Here is a 25735-nt window from a genome sequence, read left to right as displayed (position 1 = left end):
AAGCAGTTAGGACTTAATTTGCAAGAGTACTGCAGAATGGTCTTTCAGGCTTGCAGTGAATCAAAACTGTGCTTCTCAGTCAGATATGTTAACTAGCAGCAAAATGTGATGTCTATTCTCTTAGTGGATCCAGACCTAAGGAGAGAATAAGAATGCTACTATTACTGACTACTACAACTTCTGCAGGATCTCATTCTGATCCAAGTGCTAAAGCAGGTGCTTTTGAATCCAAGAGTCTTCTTTACAAATCCTAGCATGGCACTTTTTTAAAGCCTGAAAACACGACTGATTCAGTACAATGGTGAGGATCACAATGTATTGCAAGGAGACAACAATATTTTAAGGATTGCATCAAGAAACGTCCAAGACGTTCTGAGCAGATCTGCACCAGCACTGGACTTTTTGGGATTCCTAAATGAGTAAGTTTCCTTGAATCTTCATTAACCTAACTGGAAACTTGGCTTATTTTAGAGCAGCTCATGTTGTTTTCATAAGGGTGATTATGCCCTAGTTGCATTAAATATCATCTGGAATTATTTCAAGGTTGTATGAGGACTTAAAACTACATAGAAACAAAGCAGCTAGGTACACATTTTTCTATGTAAATAGGGCTGCCTATTTGATCTTTCCCAGTCAGTCCAACAAAATGCATTATTTATAATGTCTTGGGTTTAGTATAAATTAAATTATTTCTAATCCAGAGTTTAAGGTCTCTTAACATTTAGCATTTCTGGTTAGAGATCACCTATATTTTGTAACTCTGAGCATTTCCCTCTTTCTGAATCTATAGCCATGTAGCCTCAGAATAGCACCACTAAAGTAGTTAACATCACTATTAATCTTAACTGGCTTGTGAACTTCAAAACCTACTTGTCACCATGTGAATCTAAACACTATTAAATAAGTAACAATAAAAATCAAACTATGCCCTCCCTTTTGAAGTAATTTAACTGTGAAAAGGACAGCTGGATCAGATTGTTCTATCTGGTCTAGGTCTCATGTGAGCAAAACAAAACCAGCACAAAATGAGATCCAGCTGTCTACTCCAGCCTGCCAGACCCATTTATTTATTTATTTATTTATTAAATAAAACCTTATAAAAGTTTTTAAAGTTGGGCAATTGATGTACAGGTTAGCCAGCCTGCAGTAAATGAAAAACAAGTGGCACAAACTTGTGTTTATGCTACATCAGAACGTGGAGAGGGTCTGCACATCTGAAATGCGCCTATTGAAATTTATTTTATTACCCCTTTCAAAGAGAGTATATTTGAATCCTGTGCCCCTGGCTTTTTAGCTCAGAAGTCAGAATGGTCTGAGGGAGGGAAGGGGTAATTTAAAAAGTTAATCATCATTTAACTTTTATATAGCACTGTAAGTTTTGATGGGGCTTTAAAAATTAGGGAAAAAAGCAAAGTCCCCATCCGATGAAGTGAGCTGTAGTGCACGAAAGCTTATGCTCTAATAAATTTGTTAGTCTCTAAAGTGCCACTAGTACTCCTTTTCTTTTTACCCTAAAGTATTTACAGTCCAACATCATGCACTTAAAGTTAAGCCTGTGTTGCAGGATCATGAGTAGAACCTTGGAAGTCAATGGAATTACTTACACACTTAAGTTAATACGTAAGGCCCAGATTTTTAAAGGCATTTAGGCATTACTGTGCTCAGCGTCAGAATGCCCAGCTGACTTAGGAGCCCAAACCTCATTTTCAAAAGGTATTTAAGGACTTAGGAGTTTGAAGTCTATTGACAGTCCCTTTTGAAAATGAGATCTGGGCTCCGAAATAAGCTATGTGTTGAGATGCTGAGCACAGCCATACCTTTTAATATTTGGGCCCATGTGCCTAAAGGGTAGAAGGACTGAGGCCTAAATTAGACAAGATGGAGCAGAAGACAGAAAACAAATAATAAATATGACAACCACCCAAAAAATAACAGGGGAAGGAGTGGAAGAAGGTTAATTACAAATATAAGTGGTGGGAGCCTTACAGAGGGATAAATTGAGCCTGTTAGTCAGAGTCCACGATAAGGGGCAGCACAATACCTACTGAAACTCCTCAGTTACTCAGACACTGTGAACGATGAAGTTAAAGATTTTCCAGTTCTTTGGTACAATCTTTGAATCAAAACTACAATGAAATAGGCGAGTCATCAAGACGACACTGACCTGTGAGGAGGCAGGAAGTCAGCTAAGATAAATGTTTGAGTCCACTTTTTTCCCCCCAATTGTTTTCTCTTACATGTTGTGTCAAAGCTGAAACTCTAGCATTATGGCAATAAAGCATTTCAGAACATAAATGTCACCGCAATTAAGATAAAATTAATAATGCACAAACAATAGGTTTGCCATCAGTTCAAGGGGAAGTAGAAGCCCTCCAAATTCTTGAGAGCCCAGATCTTTAGGTCATGCATGATTCATTAAACATACACTTACTCATCCTCTGTACAGAGCCTGCTCTCATGACAAATAGCAGCTTTCAGTCTTGCTGACTTCTCATAACTACTCTGAGGACAACAGCGTGAATCGAAGTCACTTTTTGGTGCATTGAGACAACTATCAAATTAATTCTAGAGAACTGCAGATATCCCCAGACAAAGTAACTTTTCACATGGTTTTGAAACAGGAAAATGTGCCCACCGTATATTAATTTACTTTGACCTACTAAAATCTGCATGGGGCTCCTATTCTCTTAGTGCTTTCCCTCTGTGGTTTACCATAACAGTAATGTTTTTATTCAGCTGATACAATTATCCTAGCATCAATAAATCTAAATGATTTGTTCCTATCCATAAACTTTATTTGGACTTTTTTCTGTTTCGTTTAATTTTTTTTTCCCCAACCAGCCTGCAAATCAAGCCAGGTCTGGTGATGATAATATGGCAGATAACTCATTTTTATTTCATCCATTGTGACAATGGAGTACTAAAGATTATTCCCAACTTCAAATCATCTATTGGAGATTCAAGTATCTTCTTTACAGGGATTATTTATTCTAAATGTAAAAGGAGAAACAGCGTTTTATAAAAACAACAAGGAGTCCGGTGTTGTTTTATGTCTACCCAGACCTGTATCATACACATTTATAAAGGTATATTCCCTGATATGCATCTAAAGAAGATACAGAAAAGAAAAAAAAAAGAAGAAGAAGTCGGACAAAGCTCAATTAGAACAAACAAAACACTGGTGAGAAAAGGAATGTCACAAGCAGTGACGGATTTAGTTGATCTGATTCCATGGAGACAGAGAGCTCCGTAGCCTAGAGTCACAATGGACACAGCATTATCTCCCATCAGCATTTCATAGTGATGTGATCTAATGATCTCAACACACTTTGGAAACATTAATGAATTAAAGCTTCCTGGTGAGACAGACAGACTAGGTGAACACACAAATTTTATTGGATCTGTCAGCAGACTTTAGTACAACTGATGCTGACGATTCATTTGCAATACAGTAGATCCTCAATTTTACGAGCACCAATCTCACAAAAGACCAATTATATGAAGCATTTTTTCCTCCAAAGGAAAGAATAATAATTGCATGACAAAATTGATGATGACAAACATCCCTTCACATTCCAGTGCCTTCAATGCAATTGGAAATTACCTTGCAATGGTTCGAAGAATATGAAGAAAGTGATGTAAAGCATCGTATGGCTTATGCACCACACCTGCTGTAATTTTGAGATGTTCAATTTTATAAACCTTTTCAAATTATGAATTTCTCAATATCCAATTAGTTTGGAAAAATAGGAGCTCTCCTGTATCTAGCTAAGATGACTGGGATCCACAAAAAAGTGAACTGTTTATTCCACTCATTCCTTTAGAATGACCAAGAAGATTTGTGATAAGCAACTACTCTTCTTCCCCAAAGGATCTCTACTGAGGGGTTATTTTATCTTGGGGGAATTTTATCTTGCTACCTCCACCTGGTCGAAACATGTATATCAAAGCTGCTAGGTCATGGTGAGCAATTCTGCATTGCAGTATCATCAACATGCTGTTGACACTCGACTCGGTGCTTCCTTACTCAACTATGATGCTGTGTTCTCTTTGCTTCCACCGTGCCCATCTGAGATAGGGCTTTGGAAGACAGACAGATGACTTACCTTCAATACAGATAAGATGGAGCTGACAATGGTGGGTAGGAAAATATATCTTGAGGGAATGACAAAGGCTATAATTACTACTGTCTCAGTTTAGAGGCCTTAGCAGATTCCCCAAAAACAGTTCCCAGTGTTTATCATCTCTGGCTGGCCAGAGACTGCAGACCTTGTCACAGTACACAGGCCTTTCTTACCTCTCGGCTGAACAACAGCAATGTGCTCTATTCAGAGTTCCCAAAGGAGACCACTCAGGAGCTTCAGTTAAATGATGAACATAGCCATCCATCCTTTCTCAGAGCAGGACGATATGAGCATATAGCATCTGTGATTCATGTTCTATGCCAGGGACGGCCAACCTGTGGCTCCGGAGTGCATGCGGCTCTTCAGAAGTTTATATGCGGCTCCTTGCACAGGTGGCGACTCTGGGGCTGGAGCTACAGGCGCCAACTTTCCACTGCTCAACCCCAGGCCCTGCCCCCATCCACCCCTTGCCCCAAGGCCACTGCCCCTACCCCTGAGCCTGCTGCATCCTTGCTCCTCCTCCCTCCATCCCAGAGCCTCCTGTACACTGCGAAACAGCTGATCACGGCGGGCAGAAGGCATGAGGAGGGAGGTGGAGGTGCTGATCGGCAGGGCTACCAGCGGGCAGGAGGTGCTGGGGGTGGGAGCTGCTGATGTATTACTGTGGCTCTTTGGCAACATACACAGGTAAATTCCGGCTCCTTCTCAGGCTCAGGTTGGCCACCCCTGTTCTATGCTATCTCCTAATATGCTTCCAAGTGCAATTCATGAGCTTCATCCTGACTGTGCTTAGCTCTAAGACTGGCTCTCCTTCTATACACCACCAGGACATTAGTGATCGAACAGAATACTCTTGCTGTTTATCCTCAGGGATGAATGCTGGGGCAGATGAGCCTTCCCAATGGAGTGGACATATCTCTGAAAGTTGCCTCCTCTGGTGTGCACATCACAGCCCACATCTGGCCACTGCCAGGACATGATGCAAGATAGTTTAAAAATAAAATAACTGCAGCGTTCTCAGCTCGGTGAGCTTCACTGGCCAGTGTGTGATTTAGGATAGAGTCAATTTATTAGCTTTTCAGGGATGATGTGTTTGTGCTTTAATTTAATGGTGCACAAATAGGGAGCTACGGAGAGACAGCCCTTACAAATCCCCGTAATAAATGAGCATGTGTGAATGAAGTAGTAAGAGCTAGATTTATGCTGCTGCTTTTCATATTCAAAACAAGTACCCTAAACTTGCAGGATTCTGCATCAGCAATGTAGGTTTGTTTAAAAAAAAAAAAAAACCACATATGCTGGGAGGCCATCCAACAAATTGAAATAAGACAATAGAAAAAACACAACAGTGTTAGTTAAAGAAAGCAAGTATCCCGATACAGCAATATTCTACAGCAGTAAGAAGAAAGTCTTTACTACCTTATGTGATCCACTGCAAAAAGCAAATAGATCATAGTGATTTTAAATTTCTAGGAGCAGACATAAGGAATGGGTGGTCACAGTTCAGCCACAGAGATGTGAACAACAGTAAAATCAGTTTCAGTGCCTATAAGCGGCTTTTCAATTTTCTGGAAATACACATGATCTGTTTACGACATTGCACTCTGTGATTTTATAAAAATATGCTAATGAGCGTGAATATAATGTAACTGGAATGTGCTTCATGCAAGGGGTCTCTTGTAAGGCATCATTACAAAGCTTATAATCTACTGAGTGTGGTCATCCTATTTGTATAAATGTATCACTCTTATATCTGAAACTAGAAATATGAAATATAACTCTAAGGTCCTACTGTAGTTCTGCAAAGTGTGGGCCATTAATGGTGGTTTGGAATCTTAATGGCTCCCATTAACCAGGACAACTGACTGTAGAGGGCTCTGTTTTACTTGTAAGTCTTCCTGTATACCTGTGTACTGGCAAGTGGGTAATGAAGTCTTACAGTGACATGTGATCATGTCACCTGAACTGGAATCCATCTTTAACCTGGTGCTTTTCCACTGAGGAGGGGTGGGAACCCAGAGGGACAAAGGATTCCCACCTTATGCAAAAGATATATAAGTGGGTGGAACAGAACAAATGGAGGGCCATCATGAGAAATCCCCTAGCTACCACCTGAGCTGGAACAAGGGCTGTACCGGGGAAAGGATTGTGCCCAGACTAGGAAGGCGTCCAGTCTGTGAAAGAAATTTATTGAAATATCTGAGGGTGAGATTTTATCTACATTCAGTTTTATTACTGTACTAGGCTTAGACTTGCGTGTTTTATTTTATTTTGCTTGGTAATTCACTTTGCTCTGTCTGCTACTACTTGGAACCACTTAACTCCTACTTTCTGTATTTAATAAAATCACTTTTTACTTATTAATTAACCCAGAGTATGTATTAATACCTGGGGGTGCAAACAGCTGTACATCTCTCTCTATCAGTGTTATAGAGGGCGAACAATTTAGGAGTTTACCCTGTATAAGCTTTATACAGGGTAAAATGGATTTATTTGGGGTCTGGACCCCATTGGGAGTTGGGCATCTGAGTGTTAAAGACAGGGACATTACTTAAGTTGCTTTCAGTTAAGTCGGCAGCTTTGGGGCATGTGGTTCAGACCCTGGATCTGTGTTGGAGCAGACGGGCATGTCTGGCTCAACGAGACAGGCTGCTGAAGTCCCAGGCTGGCAGGGAAAGCAGGGGCAGAAGTAGTCTTGGCACATCATGTGGCAGTCCCAAGAGGGTTTCTGTGATCCAACCCCCCACACTGTTCTGAGAATATGGAATATGGGAAGGCACATGCCTGGATTGGCTGGAAGAACTAATGAATGAGTTTACCATCTCATCTCCACTGCACAAGCAACTCAAGTGACATTGTGCAATAGAGCCATGAGGGACAGAGCCATCATGCAGCCTCAAACACATTAAAAAGCACTTACTGAAACCAAAAAAGAATGCAAAAAGAATAAAACCTATGAAATGCCACAGGGAAAAGTGTTTCTTCTAACAGGCTCGGAAGAAATGTTGAATATGAAGTGATTTGAAGAGAGAGAAACTTTTGAAAGAGCAATACCAAAAGGCTCTGTATAAATCCTGAAGCTGTCCCCCCACAATCTCACAGGACCCTGGGACCCCCCTCTCTCTTGCTCCAGAACTGTGTGGGTAACACTCCAGACTGTTCTTGTAGCAGCTGTACTGATTTAGTTTGGGACTACTGCATAAAAGCGGTTGGACCATGTCTTGTCTCTGGCTCTGCAACCCAGGAAGACGGAGCAAGTGCTAAAACCTTGGGGAAAAGGGTATTTACACCCCTTAACTGGCACTGAATCCAAGCAGAGGCCTCATTTGCAAGAATACCTTCCAGATCAGGAGGGAACACTGGTCTGAAATTCATCCAACACACTTTACAATTCTGTATTTGCCACTTGAAAGTTCAGGGGCAAACAAGAATGGAAAAGGCTGGAGTCACTTTGGAAAGACAATGTTTCCAGCCTTTAGAACCAAAATGATTAGCATCTGCCCTTTGCTGAATGTAAAGTAAGATTCATGGGCAGCGGGGAGGATGAATTTGAAAGCTTTTAAAATAGTTTTAAAGCAACAGAGTGAAATGCTGAACACGGACTATTCAAATTAACTAATCTAGTTTATGCTTGCTCTTCACTGTACTATATACTACTGTAGGGTACTTAATGGTTTGTGATTGTTTTTTAATCAATTTATCTCTGATAAAAGTTTATTGTATTATACCTGGTCATAAAAGTAACATTATGAAAGCCGATCAACTTAAGGCTAAAAGTTCTTTAGTACCACATACAGAGGTTAGGGTATGGTTGGCAATAAAAAGGCAGAGAGGTGGATGGTGAATAGGTTCCTAACATCAGGCAGTTTTTCAACATAGAGAGATGATGTTTCTGACACAAGAGGGTCTGGAAGAGTATCAGAAATGGCAGATAAAACCCAAAACATACTGTACGTAAATGAGGACACTGATTGACGTACATTCTGGGATAAAAGAATGGAGTGCTCTTTAATAGAAGCAAACACAATGATTGGGAAATGATCAATTAAGATGTTATAGGTTGAAGAACTAATTCCAAAATGAATATTTGAGCTAGTATGTGATGTGGCCTTTGTACAAGGCTTTGTACGAAAAGCACATTGTAAAAAAAAAAAGACAGTGATGCAAAAAAGATAGCATTCCATTCCATGACAGTATCTGACCTGGACCACAGTATAGTAATGAAATCTGAATACTACCAATTTAAAGTAAATTTGCATAAATGTGTAAATAAAAAAGCAATAAGGTTCACAATATCCAGCCAACTATACCAAAAACGAGTACAGAGGATTCCAACCAAGTTCAACGATTACGGGGGAGAAGAACCAAAGACAAATCTGCTACAAATAATTTCTAAGTTGATTTTTTTTTTAAAAAGCCTAATACCAAAACAGGGCCAGATTCTTAACTGGTATAAACTGATGTAGCTCCACTTTACTCAAATGAGTTAACCCAATTTACAAAAAGAGAGAAGACAACCCATTTTCCCCATTCAACAAACAAGAATATTCTACTCGTTTTGATTCATTTTTATGGCTACAGTTTTTATGAAATGCATAGTGCTTCACCATCCTAAGATCTATTCAGTAAACTACAAGAACTTTTAATGTGCAGTTACACTACTCACTTACTACAGATTACAAACGTATTTGATTCCACATGATGCACTTGTTAAACATTTACCTTTCGTACTGAAGCCAACCGATTCATCATTAAAGATTCTTCTCTGTCATCATCATCGTCCAAGTCTAGCATGGGCATACTAAAACTATCTATAATACTGCAGCACCTGGAGTTTTCATCCCTCGGATCAAAAGGGTCTACAATTATTGGTTCAGTTCCTTTGATTTCACATCGGCAGAAAGGACAGCCCTGACCATCGGATTCCTGCACAAAAGCAAAAGTATTCTTTTAGATAGAGGGTAATATTCTTGTTTATGCTAAGGTCCCTTTACCGGATTCTGGCAACGTGTAAAGAGGTCTTGGTGCAAATCAGAAACAGGTCCACCGATATTTTACTGGACAAAGTAATTCATTCCACTAGTGGCCTGAATTTTATTTTTATATATTTATAAATATAATATATATTTATATAAACCTATATATTATATATATTAACATGGTCATTATTGCAAATTAGTTTTTTTTTAAAGTTGACTTTTAAATAAAATAATCAAAACATAATTCTTTAAAATGTTAGCTTAAAACCACCCAAATGCCAAATATAACACTTTGCCTTTTAGGCTTACATTTCAATGCTCATTCACAGACAGACATCAGAAAATCCAAAACCATAGTTCTCGGGGATGTTTGACTGCATTGTTAACAAACACATGAACAGAAGCATTTGTTAGCTCTACAAGAAATTAGGTCAAGAGCTTTTCATACACGTGATTTTTGTGTGTCAGTCATCAAAATCTTTGATAAAACATCTCTAAGAAATGCCAAGGTAGTATGCCAAGTGACTTTCAAAAAGCCAAATTCAGTTCGCCTAGTAATCCCACAGACTTCATTGGTGAGTAAAGCAAGCAAGATTTGGCCCTTTAACTATATTTTAAGCTCTAGTGGACAAGATCACGTCTTACAGAGAAGCAGTAAAAGTAACTGCAAAAAAAATTGCTTTTGACTGGCACGATGCATATGTGACCACCACTGTGTTGTATTGATTTAGATCTGCATCTGAACTGTAGAAGTCAAAACTAATTTGATTTAAATTCAGAAATTATGTCAAGGTTTCAGAGCTTCCTATCTATAATTCTGACACCTTTTATTTGTAATGTTAGATACAGCGTTGGCGAAAGAGCGATAAGGGCATCAGTATTAACTCACAGTTTACAAAAAATTATCCTGAAATTTCAAGCAAGCTCAATTCAATTCTTAAGGATGAAAGAACAGACCTTATTTTATCTGGCAATACTTTACTGTAGCCTATAGTCTGTCATCATTAGTACCCTGACAAATGCTTTACAGTCTATCAGTGTACCACCCCTTAAGGCAAGAAAACTAGAGTGGCTGCATCATGTCTGCAGTAACTTTTTCCCCCAAGCACTTCCATTTACAAGCTTCGTCCTGAATTTCACTTCTGTATCTGAAGATCCAATCCATTAATTACTAACTATGGGGATTAGGCATGTTACTCACCGACTTAGCAGAGTTATGTAAAGCAAGCCTGTATATTTATCCTTTAATGCTAGATGAATGAATAAATAAAATAATTAAAAGACTTTCATCCTTGGCCTATTTTTTGAGATAGTATCCCACACATTTCTTGATTTACTGGGCTGACATCAGTACTAGGGCCCAAAACCCTAACAAATTGCTTAAACCAGGGGTCTCAAACTCAAATGACCACGAGGGCCACATGAGGACTAGTACATTGGCCCGAGGGCGCACCACTGACCACCACCCCCTGCTGTCCTGGCCCCGCCCCCACCCCCACTCCACCCCTTCTGTGAGGCCCCGCCCTGCCCCCCCCTTCCCACTCCTTCCCTGCCCCCATTCCAACCCCTTCCCTGAAATCCCCACCCCAACTCCACCCCTCCGTGCCCCCAGGGGGTACAGGAGGGTGCAGGGTGCGTCAGGGACTCAGGGCAGGGGGTTGGGGTGCAGGAGGGGTGCGTGGTGCGTTAGGGGGCTCAGGGCAGGGGTGCAGGGTGGGTCAGGGTGCAGGAGGCGTGTGGGGTACAGCAGGGGGGTCAGCTGCAGGAGAGGTTCAGGGGCGGGTCAGGCCTGGCGCGCACCCTCCTTGCCTGCCTGCCCTGCACCCGGGCCGCTCCGGGAAGTGGCCAGTACCTGGGAGAGGGGCTGGGGGCCACAGGGGTCTGTGTGTTACCCTGGCCACTCCTCCAGGTACCTCCCCCAAAGCTCCCATTGGCTGGGAACGGGGAACTGCAGCCAATGGGAGCTTCGGGGGAGGTACCTGGAAGAGCAGCCAGGGCAACACACAGACCCCTGCGCCCCCTCCCCCAGGTCCCGGCCGCTTCCCGGAGTGGCACAGGGGCAGGGAGGGAGCCTGCCCTGCCCCTGGTGCGCGCCAGGCCGGAGCCACTCTAGGTAAATACTGGGGGAGCGGGGGTGCCGCAGGGAGCTGGCGGGCAGCAGAAAATAATCCTGTAGGCCACATGTGGCCTGAGTGTTTGAGACCCCTGGTTTAAACCCAACTTCATTTCAGGGGAATTTCTTTTGTGGTTGGATCTATCACGTATTTCTTTTACTTTTCTAGGGAACTAACATGTTGCAGAGCAGACCCCCCACCCCCCCAAAAAAAGTTTAATTACTACTCAGTTTTCTTTGCTACCTACCAATGTCAGTAGTTTGCACAGTGGACTGTAGACACACTATGTGCCTCACCTAGTCAGGGGATGCTTCCGGTCAAACTAGTTTACCTTTACCAAGCTAACTAAACAGTACAAAGGTGTCAACATTTTTCATGTACAAAACTGCACATGACCGTTGTGATGCTGAATATGAGCAAAGATTTTTTATGAAAACTTTTAATATTAATATACTGTACAAAGTAATACATGCTCATAGCATTTACAAATTCAGCGTACAAACCCCTATTCAGGAAGGTATTTAAACACCTACCTTTAAGCACAGGGACTTCTCCTATTGAAATCAATGGCCCTAGTCATGTGCTTGAAGTTCAGGGTGTCCTTACATATCTTCCTGAACAGGGTCCCTAGAGACCCTAAAATTGAACATATTTCTGACTGCAATCAGTTATACCAGAAAATTTTTTACATAAATGGTAATACCAGGAGACACAAGTATGGTGTACCTCAGTAATAATCAGCTAAGGAAACTGCCTTGAAATATGTAGCCTTTCACCTTCAGAACATTGGTTTCAATCGAATCCAATTTGTGTTGAATGTAAATTGTCATCTAAGTACCATTGGGCTGCCTTTGTGAAATAAGTTGAACTAATTACTTCTTATAGCACTTGTGGCCATATCACAAAAGAAACCATCACAATTGTCATCGTTGTTGAAAGTCTGAGAAGAGACACCATGAACTGTATGGACGTACAGTGGTTACCATTATAAAAAGTCAACAGAAATATCTTCCTAGGGCTATTTTCCCTTGCACAGTTATATCATAGAAGTAGCCCTACAGAACAGGGTTAGTGCATGCTAAAATGGCAGCGCTAGGAGGCTTCTATTTATGCTGCTTGTACTGTACTTGGCTTGTCAGAGAATTCCATTTTCCATGACTGCCTGTCTGCCCTCAACTTTTCCAAAATATTAACTCATGTCGAGTAACACAAAAACAAAATTACCATCAGCTGAGCTCTGCATGCTAAAACAGTAAATGAAAACAAGAAGTGATATCTACAGGCATACACACGTCAAAAATATACCTACCCATGCATATACATGTACATAGCTATGTTATTGCAAAAACTGAATATGCAGCTCCCATAATCTGCATAAGTTTAGACATGATGCAGAATAATGCAATTTTGTATACATATACACTCCTAACAGAACAGATTGTTACAGTTCAGAAAAAATAGTTTTCTGGGGGGAAAGAATTGTTAATCACGCTCTTACTGTCTGTGTAATGTAAAAGTAATAAGCTAAATTAAAGATTCCTAAATAAAAGACTGTTGCAAACTGACTTCCACTGTATCATGTTTAGCATTCTATGAAGATATGAAGTTGCTTATTCAATTTATTAAACAACACAGATGTTTCACTGAGAGGCAAAAAAGTATTGGAAATCTCTCCTGAGGCATGTCTAATGAGCCATTATGACAGCAATTAAACAATAACCCACTGGCAGCCTGTAACAACTGACATTGCTACAGTATGTTTCTTCATCTTCTCATTAATTATACAGGAGTTAAATCTGCAATGAAGTTTGATTAAATTGAAAATGTAATTGCTAATGGAAGACAAACCCAGCGCTCATTTTTTCATTAAGAGTTGGCTTGCTAATGATTACACTTTAGATGGGAATCTGAAAAAGATTTCTGATCAGATTTTGAGCCAGAAGGAGCTCCACTGAAGTTAGTGGGGTATGCTGGCATAAAACCAATGAAAATGAGACAAGAATCAGAGCCTCTATTTCTATTCTTCTTATTCATTATTTGTATTACAGCTGCACCCCAAGATTGGCATCTCATTGTGGTATACCATGTACATACACATTAAGTGACAGCAAAACAGAAGCAGAGGAAAGGTGAGACAACTTGCCCAAAGTAGTAATACTGAAAAGATTCATTTTCAAAAGAACCATCAGGAGAAATCCTAAAGCTCCGATCTGTAATGAGGAATAACCTCTCTGCATTTTTAAGGGGTTTGCAAACTGCTCTCTCTGCAATTTTTTAAATCATCCTGTTTGTTAAATATGCTCTTTTTCCACAGAACTGATATAGCGTGGGCAGGAGCTGGACACACTTCCCCAAATTGTGCCACCACAAGCTCTTTCCAGCACATTCACTTCTGTAAGTGAGAGGATAATTTCACAGATGGCCAACAACTGTAATAAACTGTGGAGGTGGGTTTTTGTGATGCTGGCACTATCCACTTGGAAGTGGACCGAGATCATGAACTCATTTTTCACAGGCCAATCACTATCAGAAGGTAAATATGTTACTACCATCATGAGTGCAATCTGAACCAGTGACCTAGTGGTTAAAAACACTCAAACACATTTTGTCCCCTCATTCAAGTGAGCTGGTCACTAGGGAACACTATAAAGACCTCATGCATCACAAAACCCTGTATAGTCAATCATATAACTCCCAGCTGCTGCCTGCCCTCACCTTTCCCTCAGCTCTCTTCATAAAGCAACCCACGTGGTTGAGTGGGCAACCAGGGTCCCAGCATTCATCTCCTCACTAGGCCCTGATCTGGCAAAAGGTTTCCAATAGCAGCAATCAGCAAATGCAGCCACCAGGCCACTCAGCTCAGATGCTAAGGATTCCTGTATTAGCTTTCCAGGTGCAAGAATTAAGCCCATAAATGTTACTGAGTTTACCATTTTAAAAGCGTTGTTGTGACAACAAGTAGTAAGGTTGTGACCTTACTAAATGCTAGAGAAGGATGAGGTGAACGGTCAAGACATACTGAAAATAGCAAGAGGAATAATAAAGCAATCCATCCTTATTGTCTGCTGGTTGAATTATGACCGTACCTGCCATGCTGTAAGACAAGAAGTGCACATGAGATGTCCACAAGGCTCAATCTTCACATCTTTATCATTCTCTGCACAGATTTTACACAGCTGGAAAGTGGAACCCATTTCACAGTACAATTCGTATTGTTCCTGGAACAAGAGAGAGTCAAGGTCAGTATCACTAGTATGATCAGTAAACAGTGAAATATGCTTAAATTCTACTTATGGCAAGCACATTATACTGGACTTCCCACCTGGCTTACCTTTCTTAGCAGTACACAGCACTACTGTAACATCTATCTGACAGCAAAATGGAGGTTTCACACAATCCTATTTTTTTTGCTTCTTAAAAAATACATTCAATAGATCTGTTCTTCTAATGGCATTTCTATAAACATTATCAGTAAAACTTGTGTTTCTAAACTATCTCACTATTATAAATATATTCAAATTATAAAAAAAGAAACATTTATTAACTCCATCATCAACTTTTAGAACAAGTTACTTTGGAAAATTTAACGGGGTGGGGGGGAGAAAATCTAATAAGTATCATTAATAAAATCAGAAACATGAAAAACCACTGGATTGCACAGCTCTGTTCCTGGCTCTCAGATATTACATGTGTAAGTAGCTTTGAGGTTGCTTTAACTCCATCAATCCACAGCTTGGAGTTTGGGAAAATGTGACCTGGCTTCTCCATGTAATCAGTTATTACAGGAGGCTGTGCCTTTCTCAATGGTCATTTCAATGCCAAGGAAAGAATACTGCCTTCCTTGTCTGTAATTTAGAAGAGGAAAATGAACAAGGGTCTGGAGGTCACAGGGGAGAGGATGAACAGGAGGTAAATTATGAGTCACAGTAACAGTGATTTTTATATATTTTATTTTTAGTGTGAATCTAATGCTGGTGCAAACTCCTAGACTGACAGCTGCAAGAAGTCAATTCCTTTATTTATCCAGAGAACAGATACAGTAGGGTCAATGAAACATGAGCTTCCTCAATCTGCCCTCACGTGCCTCAACACACATACAGAGAGACCACCCTTGAGCATAACAAGAAAAGCTCATTCTTCACATCTCATTCAGTCCTTAGCCTCCCCATAGGAGTGCCAACATGGGTGCCATTTGGTTGTTGGTGGTTATGGTGATGTGCTCACCATCTATTTGGGAATGGTGACTGAACTTCAGTTCTTGTATGCTACTGAACAATAACTGATGGCACAGACTCGCTGAATGCCATTTACCTCATCCCCTCCCACCTGTCTATTTCAATTGGAAGGGTCTCTTTCTAGCACTGTGTATTTGTTCAGTAATCATAATGGGGCCCTGATCCCAGTAGAGGCCACTACGAGCTACTGTAATACAAATAACTCACTTACCATGAAGCCATAAACTTATTTGGAAATGAGCGTGCCAATTTTATGGCTGTGTGTGTGTCTGGAAGTATTATGTATGCTCGCTGTGCTGCTGGGGCAGACAGCCAACTGTAACAAACTGTAAACTGATGACTTGGGCAAGTGTGTGTAGTTCTGGGAGATTTTTGCTGATTTGTGCAGGTGGCGAATGAAAGGTGTGTGCTGAGGTGAGGGGCTACATGTATTTGGTGTTACTGTGTGTGTGTGTGTGTGGTTGTGTTCATTTGTGTCTGGGGAGGGTTGTGCTTGGGGATTTTGTGTTGATTTGTCATGGTAGCAAATGAGGGGTGTGTGCTGCAGTGAGGGAGTGTGTGTGTTTGGGGTCAGTGTGTGTGTTAGTTCAGGTGATTTGTATCTTCAGATTGTGCTGGGAGAGTGTTGATTGCCCTGGGAGGTTTCTGTTTAGTTGTGCAGGTGGCGAATGAGAGGTGTGTGCTGCGGTAAGGGGCTATTGTGGGTCCTGGTTGTGTTGATTTGTGCAGGTGGCAAATAAAGGGGTACGCTGCAGTGGGGGGCTACTGTGTGGGGGTTATTGTGCTGGTTTGTGTCTGGGGGTTGTGCTGGGGAATTCTGTGTTGATTTGTGCAGATGGGGAATGTGGGTGTGCACTGTGGTTAGGGGCTACGTTTTATATATATGTAGGTAGGTAGCTATGTTGTGTGGTTCTGTGGGTGGTTTTGGAGAACTATGGCAGTTGGGCCAAGCAATCCATCATTTGTGCAGTCTCGCTCATACAACCAATGCAACTGTTGCGTGTAAATTGGCTGTAAAGTGAGCATGGTGATTGGTTGAATTACCTCCGATATCACATTGGTCTAGGACTCTTGGCATGGCATAGATACATGCCTTACTGCAGCTGTTCACAACCCGGGTGTAATACTTAAGGTCAAAGTGACTGTGAAATTAAAAACTGTATGTTAACAGACCACAAAGCCCACTGATGATTAAACCTGGTGATATGCTGAACAAAAACACTCTCAGCCATGCTGGTAGCAGTTTCCATTGCTTCACACTGACTCAACGGACATTCTATCTTCAGAGTGATAAAACAGACAAGATAAGACAACCCTGAAATCTTTATATATAATAGATGAAAAACAGATGTAGCAAAAGCTTCCAGAACTGAGAAAGGGTTTGAAGGTTGGCAGGCAAATTATTTACACTGTGATACAGTTTTTAATACTGAGAGAAGGAGGTACACAAGTTTAGGAGAAATGGAATAAATTAAAGACCCAAGTCAGATGTCAATAGCAGATGGAATAATGTAGTGAGAAAAAGTAAAGAGCATGCCCCAGACTCTCAGCTGCAGCCAGTATACACCAAGCACAGTTGTGGTGCTTCCCCACAGATGAGCCATGAGCAGCAACTTGCTCCTGGAGCCAGTTCTAAAATCACCTGTGTCATAGTTTCTAGGAACCCCAGTGTTGCTCTCAACTATACCAGTTAGGTATGCTTGAAGGGATCCCATTAGCAGCAGCAGCATTCCAGCCACATCCCCAGTACAGTACTGGAGAAGGTGAGGGGGAGGGTTCTAGAATAGAGCCAGCTATGCTGGATTTATCCCACCTCGGGATTCCCTCATACCAGGGGAATCAGCAGCAGTCAGTTAAACCAGCTTTCCAGCTGCCAGAGCCGAGCAATGAACTAGAATAAGAGGTAAGGATTTGTCCTTTTAACTTCACTGACCTTTGGAGAAGGGAGGAACTATGCAGAAGAGCAGTAGGGGGTTCTTAATCAAAAAGGGCAAGAATTTTGGGCCAGGTGGCCTTTTCCCACACAAAAACATCTACATAGCCCTAGGCTTAATTCTTTCAACATTAGCATAAACAGGAGAAGAAGGGTGTCAGCCTTCTGGAAGTTTCCACACGTTCCTCAAACAATCATTTTAGATAGTCTCCTACTCAGGGATAGACATTTTAATAATGAGTTCCCACTAATCCAGTGTGTTGCAAACAACATTTTTCTTCCTGTAAATTCTGTAAACGTGGTATGCAAACAGCATTTAGAACTGACAAAGACCTAATAGGTCATCTGAGTCTTCCTCTGCAGCCAACACAAGAATATTTCATCAAACATTGTATAAAGTTGTGTCTGGTCAATATAAAAGCTTTCCAGCACTTCCACAACTTCCTCGGAGACTATCCCAAAGTTTATAGAAGTTGCTGTCAAGAAGATTCTCCTAATAACTAGCCTATAATCTTCCTTTCCTTCTAATTGGGTACCATGGTACAAAGGGGTACCATTCCCTTTCCTCTAGTTTCAAATATCTGCAGACTGGTGTCATGCCAATGCCTATCCAAACTATACATATATTTAGGTATTAAGTTTCCCAAATATGCCATTCCCTCCAGCCTTTTAATAATGTGTTCCTTTCCCCTGAATTCCCTCCAGTTTGTATAGCACACATAGGGGAAATAAGACACACACTAGGAAATGGTAACCTTCTGATAATACCCCATGTATTTTCTTTCTGCAAGCTCTATACAGTTGGATATTCAGACTTCAAAGCAACTTCCAAGCCTTACTTTATTTCCCTGTCCCCACATCACTATTACAAAATATTAAACTTCTTAACCCTTCAGCACACAAAGAAAATGTTAGCAGCTGTGAAAATATTTCCCCCTCCCAAAACATGGTTAAAATCAAAACTTAAAAGAGAGACATCTGCATTACCATCATCTTTAGATTTTAAGACTTGCCATCCAGTTCTTTCTCAAACCCCTTTTTTGTCAATCACAATCTCAATAATTTTTCTCTAATATTTTAATAAAAAACCGTATCACTGCTGGATAGGGCACCAAGCAAATAAGGAACAGAATTTGTAACATGCAACATACCTGTGTAACTTTTATGTGATCATGTGGAGTAGGTTCATTTAATCCTGTCAGATCAGGATTATAACTTCGTCCATCTGGGTATAGATAGCTGAATTACACAAATTATTATTAAGATTTATATTCCCACAACTTTCATTGTTAAAGAAAATTATGAAATTATGGTTAGCCAATAAGGGAAACATCAGATATTAATTAAAATGTATCTTATTTCTCCTGAGCCATATTTCCCAATTTCTTTTAACAATTGGCAATTGGTTAAACAGAACTTAATTATACTAAAATTATCCTTGGCACTATCTGAGGTCATCTTGCAACAGAATATGCTTAGTTGGGCCCGCATACCCACACAGAGTCGCAGTGATCTCAAAACCATCTGCATGGTTCTAGTTGCTCAGTGTGACGCATGTAGCTGAGAATTCAGCGCAATGGAACACAAATGACAGCAAGGGAAGAAAATTGTATCTATGTTTATATTTAAGTAAATAATGAAAATAAACTATATTTAGAATCCATGGGCTTAAAACGAGAATATCTAGGGATATTAAAATAGTAGGGTAAGGAAGAAAACTATTTTGATGTTAGTTAAGGTTCAGCTGAGTTTTATACCGAAAGCAGGGATTCAATCTCATTGAAAGTTATATTTTATAGGGACACAAGTTATTTAAAAAAAAAACAAACAAACACCCACACACCCCTTTAAAATCAGTTTAATCTCATCTGGGACCATATATTAAAATGGATAAATCATAATGATATGGTTATTGTATGGTGCCACTAAAGGGCAGAGTTAAGGTTGCCTGGGTTTCTCGACTAGGTATTTCCATACCTTAACATGTCTGGGGTTAAAACACTTCGATTTGGGATAATTACAACATTCCTGTAATGAACTCACCCTAAATTACTGATGTGTACTCTCAACCTTAACTCTATTTTTCTGTAGTTCTTGTCTAGGAATGTTATAGGAGCAACAATAAAACATCTTCTGTTTTACAAGACAGGAATCCTGATACTTTGTTCAGATAAAACCACTTAGCATTCAAAATTTTAAATGATACTTTTAGGAATGGAATTAATTGGGTGAAGTAGAGCAGCAATCTCTGATTTACTTTTAAAAGTAATCCCAAAGTGTAAAAACACAAACACACACTGACCCCCCACCCCCAAGAGTGATACAGATGCCTATTTGTGGCACTCGCCACAAAGAACCAATGTACTCTTAGAAAAGTTACAATTTTGCACAGAACTTTTTAATTCTTGAGACCTTCATAAAAAGATCAAAGTTCTCAGGGAAAATCCCAGAAAACCTGAAGTTTGGTGCGTACACACACACACACACACACACACACACACACACACACATAAAATATTAAAAACCTGGGACATTTCTGGCCTATAAAGCATAGGCAAAGCTATCAAATATATTTAATATTCATTGTCCAGTATTACACAGGAGCAATTAGCAGAACTAATTGCATGATCAGCTTATGCACTTAAACAAAATTTAAATTATAACTCCCCAATCTCATTTTCCCCTGGAATTTATCTGCCATAAAATATGGTCAACTTCGGTTAACTGAATTATCTTGAAGTAAGTGTTTTATAGATGAATAAAAGTAATAGTTATGGATTTCCAAACGACTACAAAACAGCCATATCATCTACTACTTCTGATGCTTTAAATTATGAATTAGCAAAGCAATACATCAATATTTTATAAAATGAAAAAGTTATCATTTGTACTCACAATCCCTCCCGGCTGCCATCAATTAAAGCTTGAAATAAAGGCTTATTGTGAGGTATAGTCTGCAAAATGTTTCCATCACCAGTTACGTATCCAATGGCCCACTGCCCCAGTCGAGTGCAACTCAGTCTGAAAATGTAGCTGGAGGACAAAGGGTTACAAAGTCAATTTTAATAAAAATGCTTGGCAAAACAAATGGAGAGGAAAGGTGGTCTTGTGGTTAAGGCACTGGATTGAGACTCTGGAGATCTGGACGGAGTTTCCACCTCTGCCACAGACTTCCTATGTGACCTTGGGTAAATCATATAAACTTGTCTGTACTCAGTTTCCCACACGTAAAATTGGGAGGATAATGGTTCCCTTACACTACTTTTGGTATGTTGTCTACTTAGGCCCCAATCCTGTAAAATCTTATACACGTTTAACTTTACAACTGAATATTCCCATTATATAACGTTACGTGTACACTTAGGTCTTTTTTAGGATCAGGGCATTACATTGCCAGCTATTCATGGCAAGGATCATCTCCTATTTGTAAATAAAGGCCTAATGTGATAACTGATCTCACTTGGGTTCAGTAGACACTACTGAAATACAAATAATAAATTATATAAAATTACGAGAACATTTTATATGTATAAGAGCTGTAAAAAATATAAGAGATATCATTGATATTTCAGATAAACGAATGGAAGTTCTTTTGTATTAACAGTTGGATTTTTCACTTTCTGAATTTTATGCAGGATTGTGTGTGTCTGTTAACAAAAAAGCATTTGCAAAATCTGTAATTTTCAAAAAGGATTTTTTTTAATTTTGGAAAAATACCATTATTAGTATGTAAGTTAATTCAAAACAGGCAATACAGACAACCAAAACACAAATCTCAAAAAACAAAAAAGAATAAAAAAAAGTCAGAGCAACCTAATGGAAAATTTTTTTAAGGAAGAGAAAATTAAGGGGAAAATAAAGTTAATGAAAAATTCCTTAATAAAAAAGGCCTAATTTGATTTAAAATTCACTTCAAAAAAAATCCTTATCAGCCCCAATGTTTATATAGCTTATTTTACTCTGAAGTACTGTACTCAAAAGAGCTTCTCTGATAACATATATACAGCATGACTGAAATTCAGCCACTTTTGTGTAGAACAGGTGGCAGCCAGGAGTAAAAACCATGCACAGCACATTGCACAATAGAAGAGAAAGGAAAATTATAGGCAAGAATGCAGGAGCAAATTCTTGCTCTTATTAAAAATTATGGAATCTTCAATGTCAGACATCACACTTCAGGTTTTTAATTGCTCAAACAGGAAATCCAGCCACAGAAAGGTGATCAGATTTGTAGTGTGAAATATCACTGCTTAAAGTTGTACCTCCTCCACAATAAATATAAAATGTGAAATCCTGGCATTATTGAAGTTAATGACAAAACAGCCATTGACTTCATTGAGGCCAAGATTTCACTGGACGAGTAACTTGTTTCTATTCACTGGCTTTTGAACAAAAACTTCAGAATTGCCAGAACATTTTAAAGTGAACAAACAATTTCACTTTATATCAACTATTTCTCTCTGGAAGGTTCAGTACTTCACGTAAGTAACCTAACAAGTTCCCTAGTGATACTAATCAGAGAGAGAGAGAGAAGTTGGTCTTAAAATTAATTCTGTGTAACAGGGAACATTAAAGCAGCTTTGGATAAGATTTTCTTTTGAAGTCTTCAGTTCAAGATTGAATACCTTTCTGGAAGATATGTTTTAGCTAATCACTAGTTATTGGACACTTTAAAGGGATAACAATGAAATTCTATGGCCTGTGTTTTACGGGAAGTCAGACTAGATGATCTAATGATCCTTTTTGGCCTTAAAAATCTATGAACTTTTAAAGACCTTTTTTTTTCTTTATAACCCGACAACCATCATTTTTACTTCATTAATGATCAACTAAAGCACACTACTCTGAAAATCATCATGACCTCCTTATTTGGGTTTTATCATACGTGCATGAGATCAGTATCAACTTATCTAAACCGGTAAAGCAAGATTCCTTTACAGGCCAGGTAACAAGATATGGATTTAGGTTTTGTTAAAAGAGAAAACCCAATATTGGAAATTATTTTCCAATGACATTCTCCTCATCCTGCCAATTTTCAGGATATTTCTTCGGTCAGACATAAAAGTGTGCCCCTAAAGTGTTAGGGACCTAAACATTAGAACATGAAAGGTGAGAAAAAGAAAGTGAAACTGGTTTAGGGTGACCATATGTCCCGTTCTGGCCAGGACAGTCCCTTTTTTAAGCCCTATCCCGGCTGGCCTGACTTTTTTGGCAAAAGTGGGCATTTGTCCCATTTGCCCTTGCTAACTGGTGATCAGTGGGCATGAGCAAACAGGATAAATGCCCAGTTTTGTCAAAAAGTGGTGCAGGGGGGTGAGCGGCAATGCCAGCTTTGCAGGGATGGGGAGAGAGGCAGGACTCAGGCATGGGTATGGCTCGAGCGAGCAGTGACACCAGTCCCAACCCCATGCGAGTGGCAGGCAGGGCTCAGTAATGCCGCCAGCTGAGGGGTGCAGGCAAGTGGTTCGGATCAGCCCCACATGTGGGATGGGGGAAAGCGGGGGGGGGAGGGGTGCCTTGGGCTAGTCCCATGCAGTGTCCCATTTTTCCATTGGAAATATGGACACTCTACACTGGCTAGAAAACAACTGAACAAGAATGAAGTGACTCATGTATTTGCATTTGCCAAAACTGAGTGAAGGGGAAAACACAAATAGTACAAAGTATAAACATAAATAGGGAAAGTTAGCTCAGCTGAATAATTCAATAGGTATAGTAACAAGTTTTTTAACATTTACACACACACACAAATCTGATCATTTTTAACCTTGTCAATGTACAGTTCCTATGATATCAGACAATTACTGATGAGCCAAGTATGTGCTTTTGACAACATATTGTAAGTAATACTGATTAAATTATGACAGTGGCACTGGAACACTTTTTACAGTGGGGGCGCTGAAAGCCAGTGGTTCTCAAACTTTTTACTTTGCAACCCTCCCCCCCCCCCGTCCCTCCTTACCCGTCCGCACCTCCTCTCCCCAGAGCTGGTGCAGGACCGGACCATGGCTCCAGGAGGGTGGGGGGGGACACAAACAGAGGTAAGGGGGGTAACGAAGTAAAAAGTTTGAGGATCACTGGCTTTCAGCACAAGTTGTCACTTTAAACTCCAGATGCAAGATCAGTCATCCCTCTTGTTACTAGCTCTCCTGATGTTATCCCAAGCCTCAAGATGTTACTATTTATACTACACAGATACATTTGGTGTGTTTCTTAAAGTGAGGGGAATCTCAGCATTTTCTTAAAGTAAGTTTCTAGGCCTTGAGGGTACAGAGAAAAAGAAGCTTGAGGACTGACTCTCGTTTTTTGAGCACTCGGGGTGGCAAAACTGCATCCTGTTACAAAAAGAGGGCTTGAAGTTTGTTTCAGCTACAGTCTTTATATAGAAACTGCTATATATTAGAGATCATACAGCTTTACTTTGACAAACAGAAAAAAAAGATGTTGGCTAATCAAGTTATGAATTCACTCCCCCCGAACCAGACAACAAATGGATGTGACCCAGGAGTATGGATCCAGTATAATTACTTAGCTTTAGAGACAGCCAAGTTTATTTGTAAAGCAGTAATCAGTGAAACCTCTTACCTCCCAGGTTTGGTGCTGTATTTCTGTAACCTTGCTTTGACTTCATCATATGTTAGGAATGCCATATACCCAGGGTGTGTCACAGCTAAGAAGTTCCAGTTCCTTAAGATTGAACCCCAAGGCTAAAAAGAACACAAATAATGAAATGATAAATCCAGTTAGATAATTATAAGTATCTGTTAGAATAAAACTCAAGACTACTTGTGACAAAGACTGAAATTATTTCAGGCCATTTCACTTAAAATGTACATATCTGATTTAATATAGCTGTTTAAGGCGCTGCTCCTTCAAAGACTTTCACATGTGTATAACTTTATGCATTGTGAGGAGTCCTTCAAAGTTCTTCAATGTGTCAAGTTAAGCACTTGTGTAAGATCTTTGGAGGATCAGTATCTCAAGGTTCACTGATAACATATGTAGTCCCAGTAAACTTATTAAGTGTTATGACTGATAGTAAGTGTTCACAGAATTGGGCCCCGAAATAGCATCGAAAGTCTCTCATGAAAGCTGCACAGTTTGTATGAATGCACAGCAAAGAAGCACGTTACAGCTTTACTTTTTCAGACAAGACCCTGCATTATTATACTAATAGACTAAGTCTAGTGGAGCACTGATTTCTGAACTGTCATCCTTTTTATTACTCTACACTTCTTGATCCTGTCAATTGTCATACCAGTATTATGGCCAGGGAATGAGATGAACAGTGACAGTGTTACTTTCAGGGTATTGACGAATCTTCATTGCCATTTCACTTGAGTCACAATTACTTCAAAGAGCTGGCACTGAAGCACACCTGACATGTCAGATTATAACCTCAATCAAAAGAAAACATCTTTTATTTCGGTATTTAAGGTACCAACATAAAAAAAGTGAGTGTTCAACAACCAACATTTTGAAAGACAATAGTGCCTCTCAGTGGCTAAAGGATTTGTGGCGGGGGTGGGGGGGGAGTGCGCGTGTGTCAAGGAAGAGACTAGAAGAGGGAAATCGGGATGAGACAGTCTATCTTGAGACTGTTCAACTCTCTTATGCAAATTCCATTTACAGGTGACATTTTTTAGAAACATGCTGCTTGTGCTAGGAAAGTGGGGATAAAATGTGTCAGTTATGAAGGTTTTTGGAAGCCCCTCTCTGTCAGAGTAACAATTCTTCAGGAGAGCTCTCCAGTTCATGAGTCAAAACAGCTCTTAACCAAACCTAACCTCCTAACAATCTACAAGACGCCGCAGGGCCAGAACAAAATGTATTTCTCAGCTCACTGTCTTCCCTTTCCATAATTATAGTTAATATATAGAAATTAAAAGAGCAAAAAGGTCTGTGTCGGATTTGTAAGCAAAGCAGGAAAAACAGGATAGCTCTCGTATAAAGAGTAATTGTACGTTACTCCAAACTATACTAATTTATGGTATAGTTAGTAGGAGTGTTCCTTTTAGAACCTCTTGTAATCAAACCCCCAAGCCAAGGTTTGGGTTTGTTTACTGTGATCCTAGGCACCCCGTATTCACACCTGAAACATCGCTGCAGTATTTGTACAAAATATGCTTTGTGAGGTATTAGCTAGCATGTTACTCACATTGATATATCAATATCATTGTAAAATGCATGTATTAACCTTATATGTGAAGTTATGAATTCTCTCTGTACGATGTTACTGGAACATGTTTAAGACCTGACAGTCTAGCCTAGGTAAAGGTGATAAACACATCTGTCCTAGATAAAGGAATGTGGGTTAACCTCAATTTACATATTAACCATAAACAAAATT

At 39.9% G+C, this 25735-nt stretch overlaps 1 protein-coding gene across 1 annotated transcript in view; it reads right to left on the bottom strand.

Annotated features, from left to right (window-relative positions):
* CBLB (Cbl proto-oncogene B) overlaps positions 1–25735 on the bottom strand; it is a 190319-nt gene that overhangs the window by 60999 nt on the left and 103585 nt on the right. Inside the window, exons 6-10 of the mRNA XM_074972976.1 lie at positions 23971–24092; positions 20281–20418; positions 18537–18624; positions 14304–14435; positions 8847–9050 (exon numbers count right to left, since the gene is read on the bottom strand). Of these exons, the coding sequence (XP_074829077.1) occupies positions 8847–9050; positions 14304–14435; positions 18537–18624; positions 20281–20418; positions 23971–24092 (684 nt within the window). The remainder of the gene's footprint in view (positions 1–8846; positions 9051–14303; positions 14436–18536; positions 18625–20280; positions 20419–23970; positions 24093–25735) is intronic.

This window comes from Natator depressus, chromosome 1 (assembly GCF_965152275.1).
Source record: "Natator depressus isolate rNatDep1 chromosome 1, rNatDep2.hap1, whole genome shotgun sequence".
NCBI lineage: Eukaryota > Metazoa > Chordata > Testudines > Cheloniidae > Natator > Natator depressus.
This window is presented reverse-complemented; position numbering and strand designations above follow the sequence as displayed.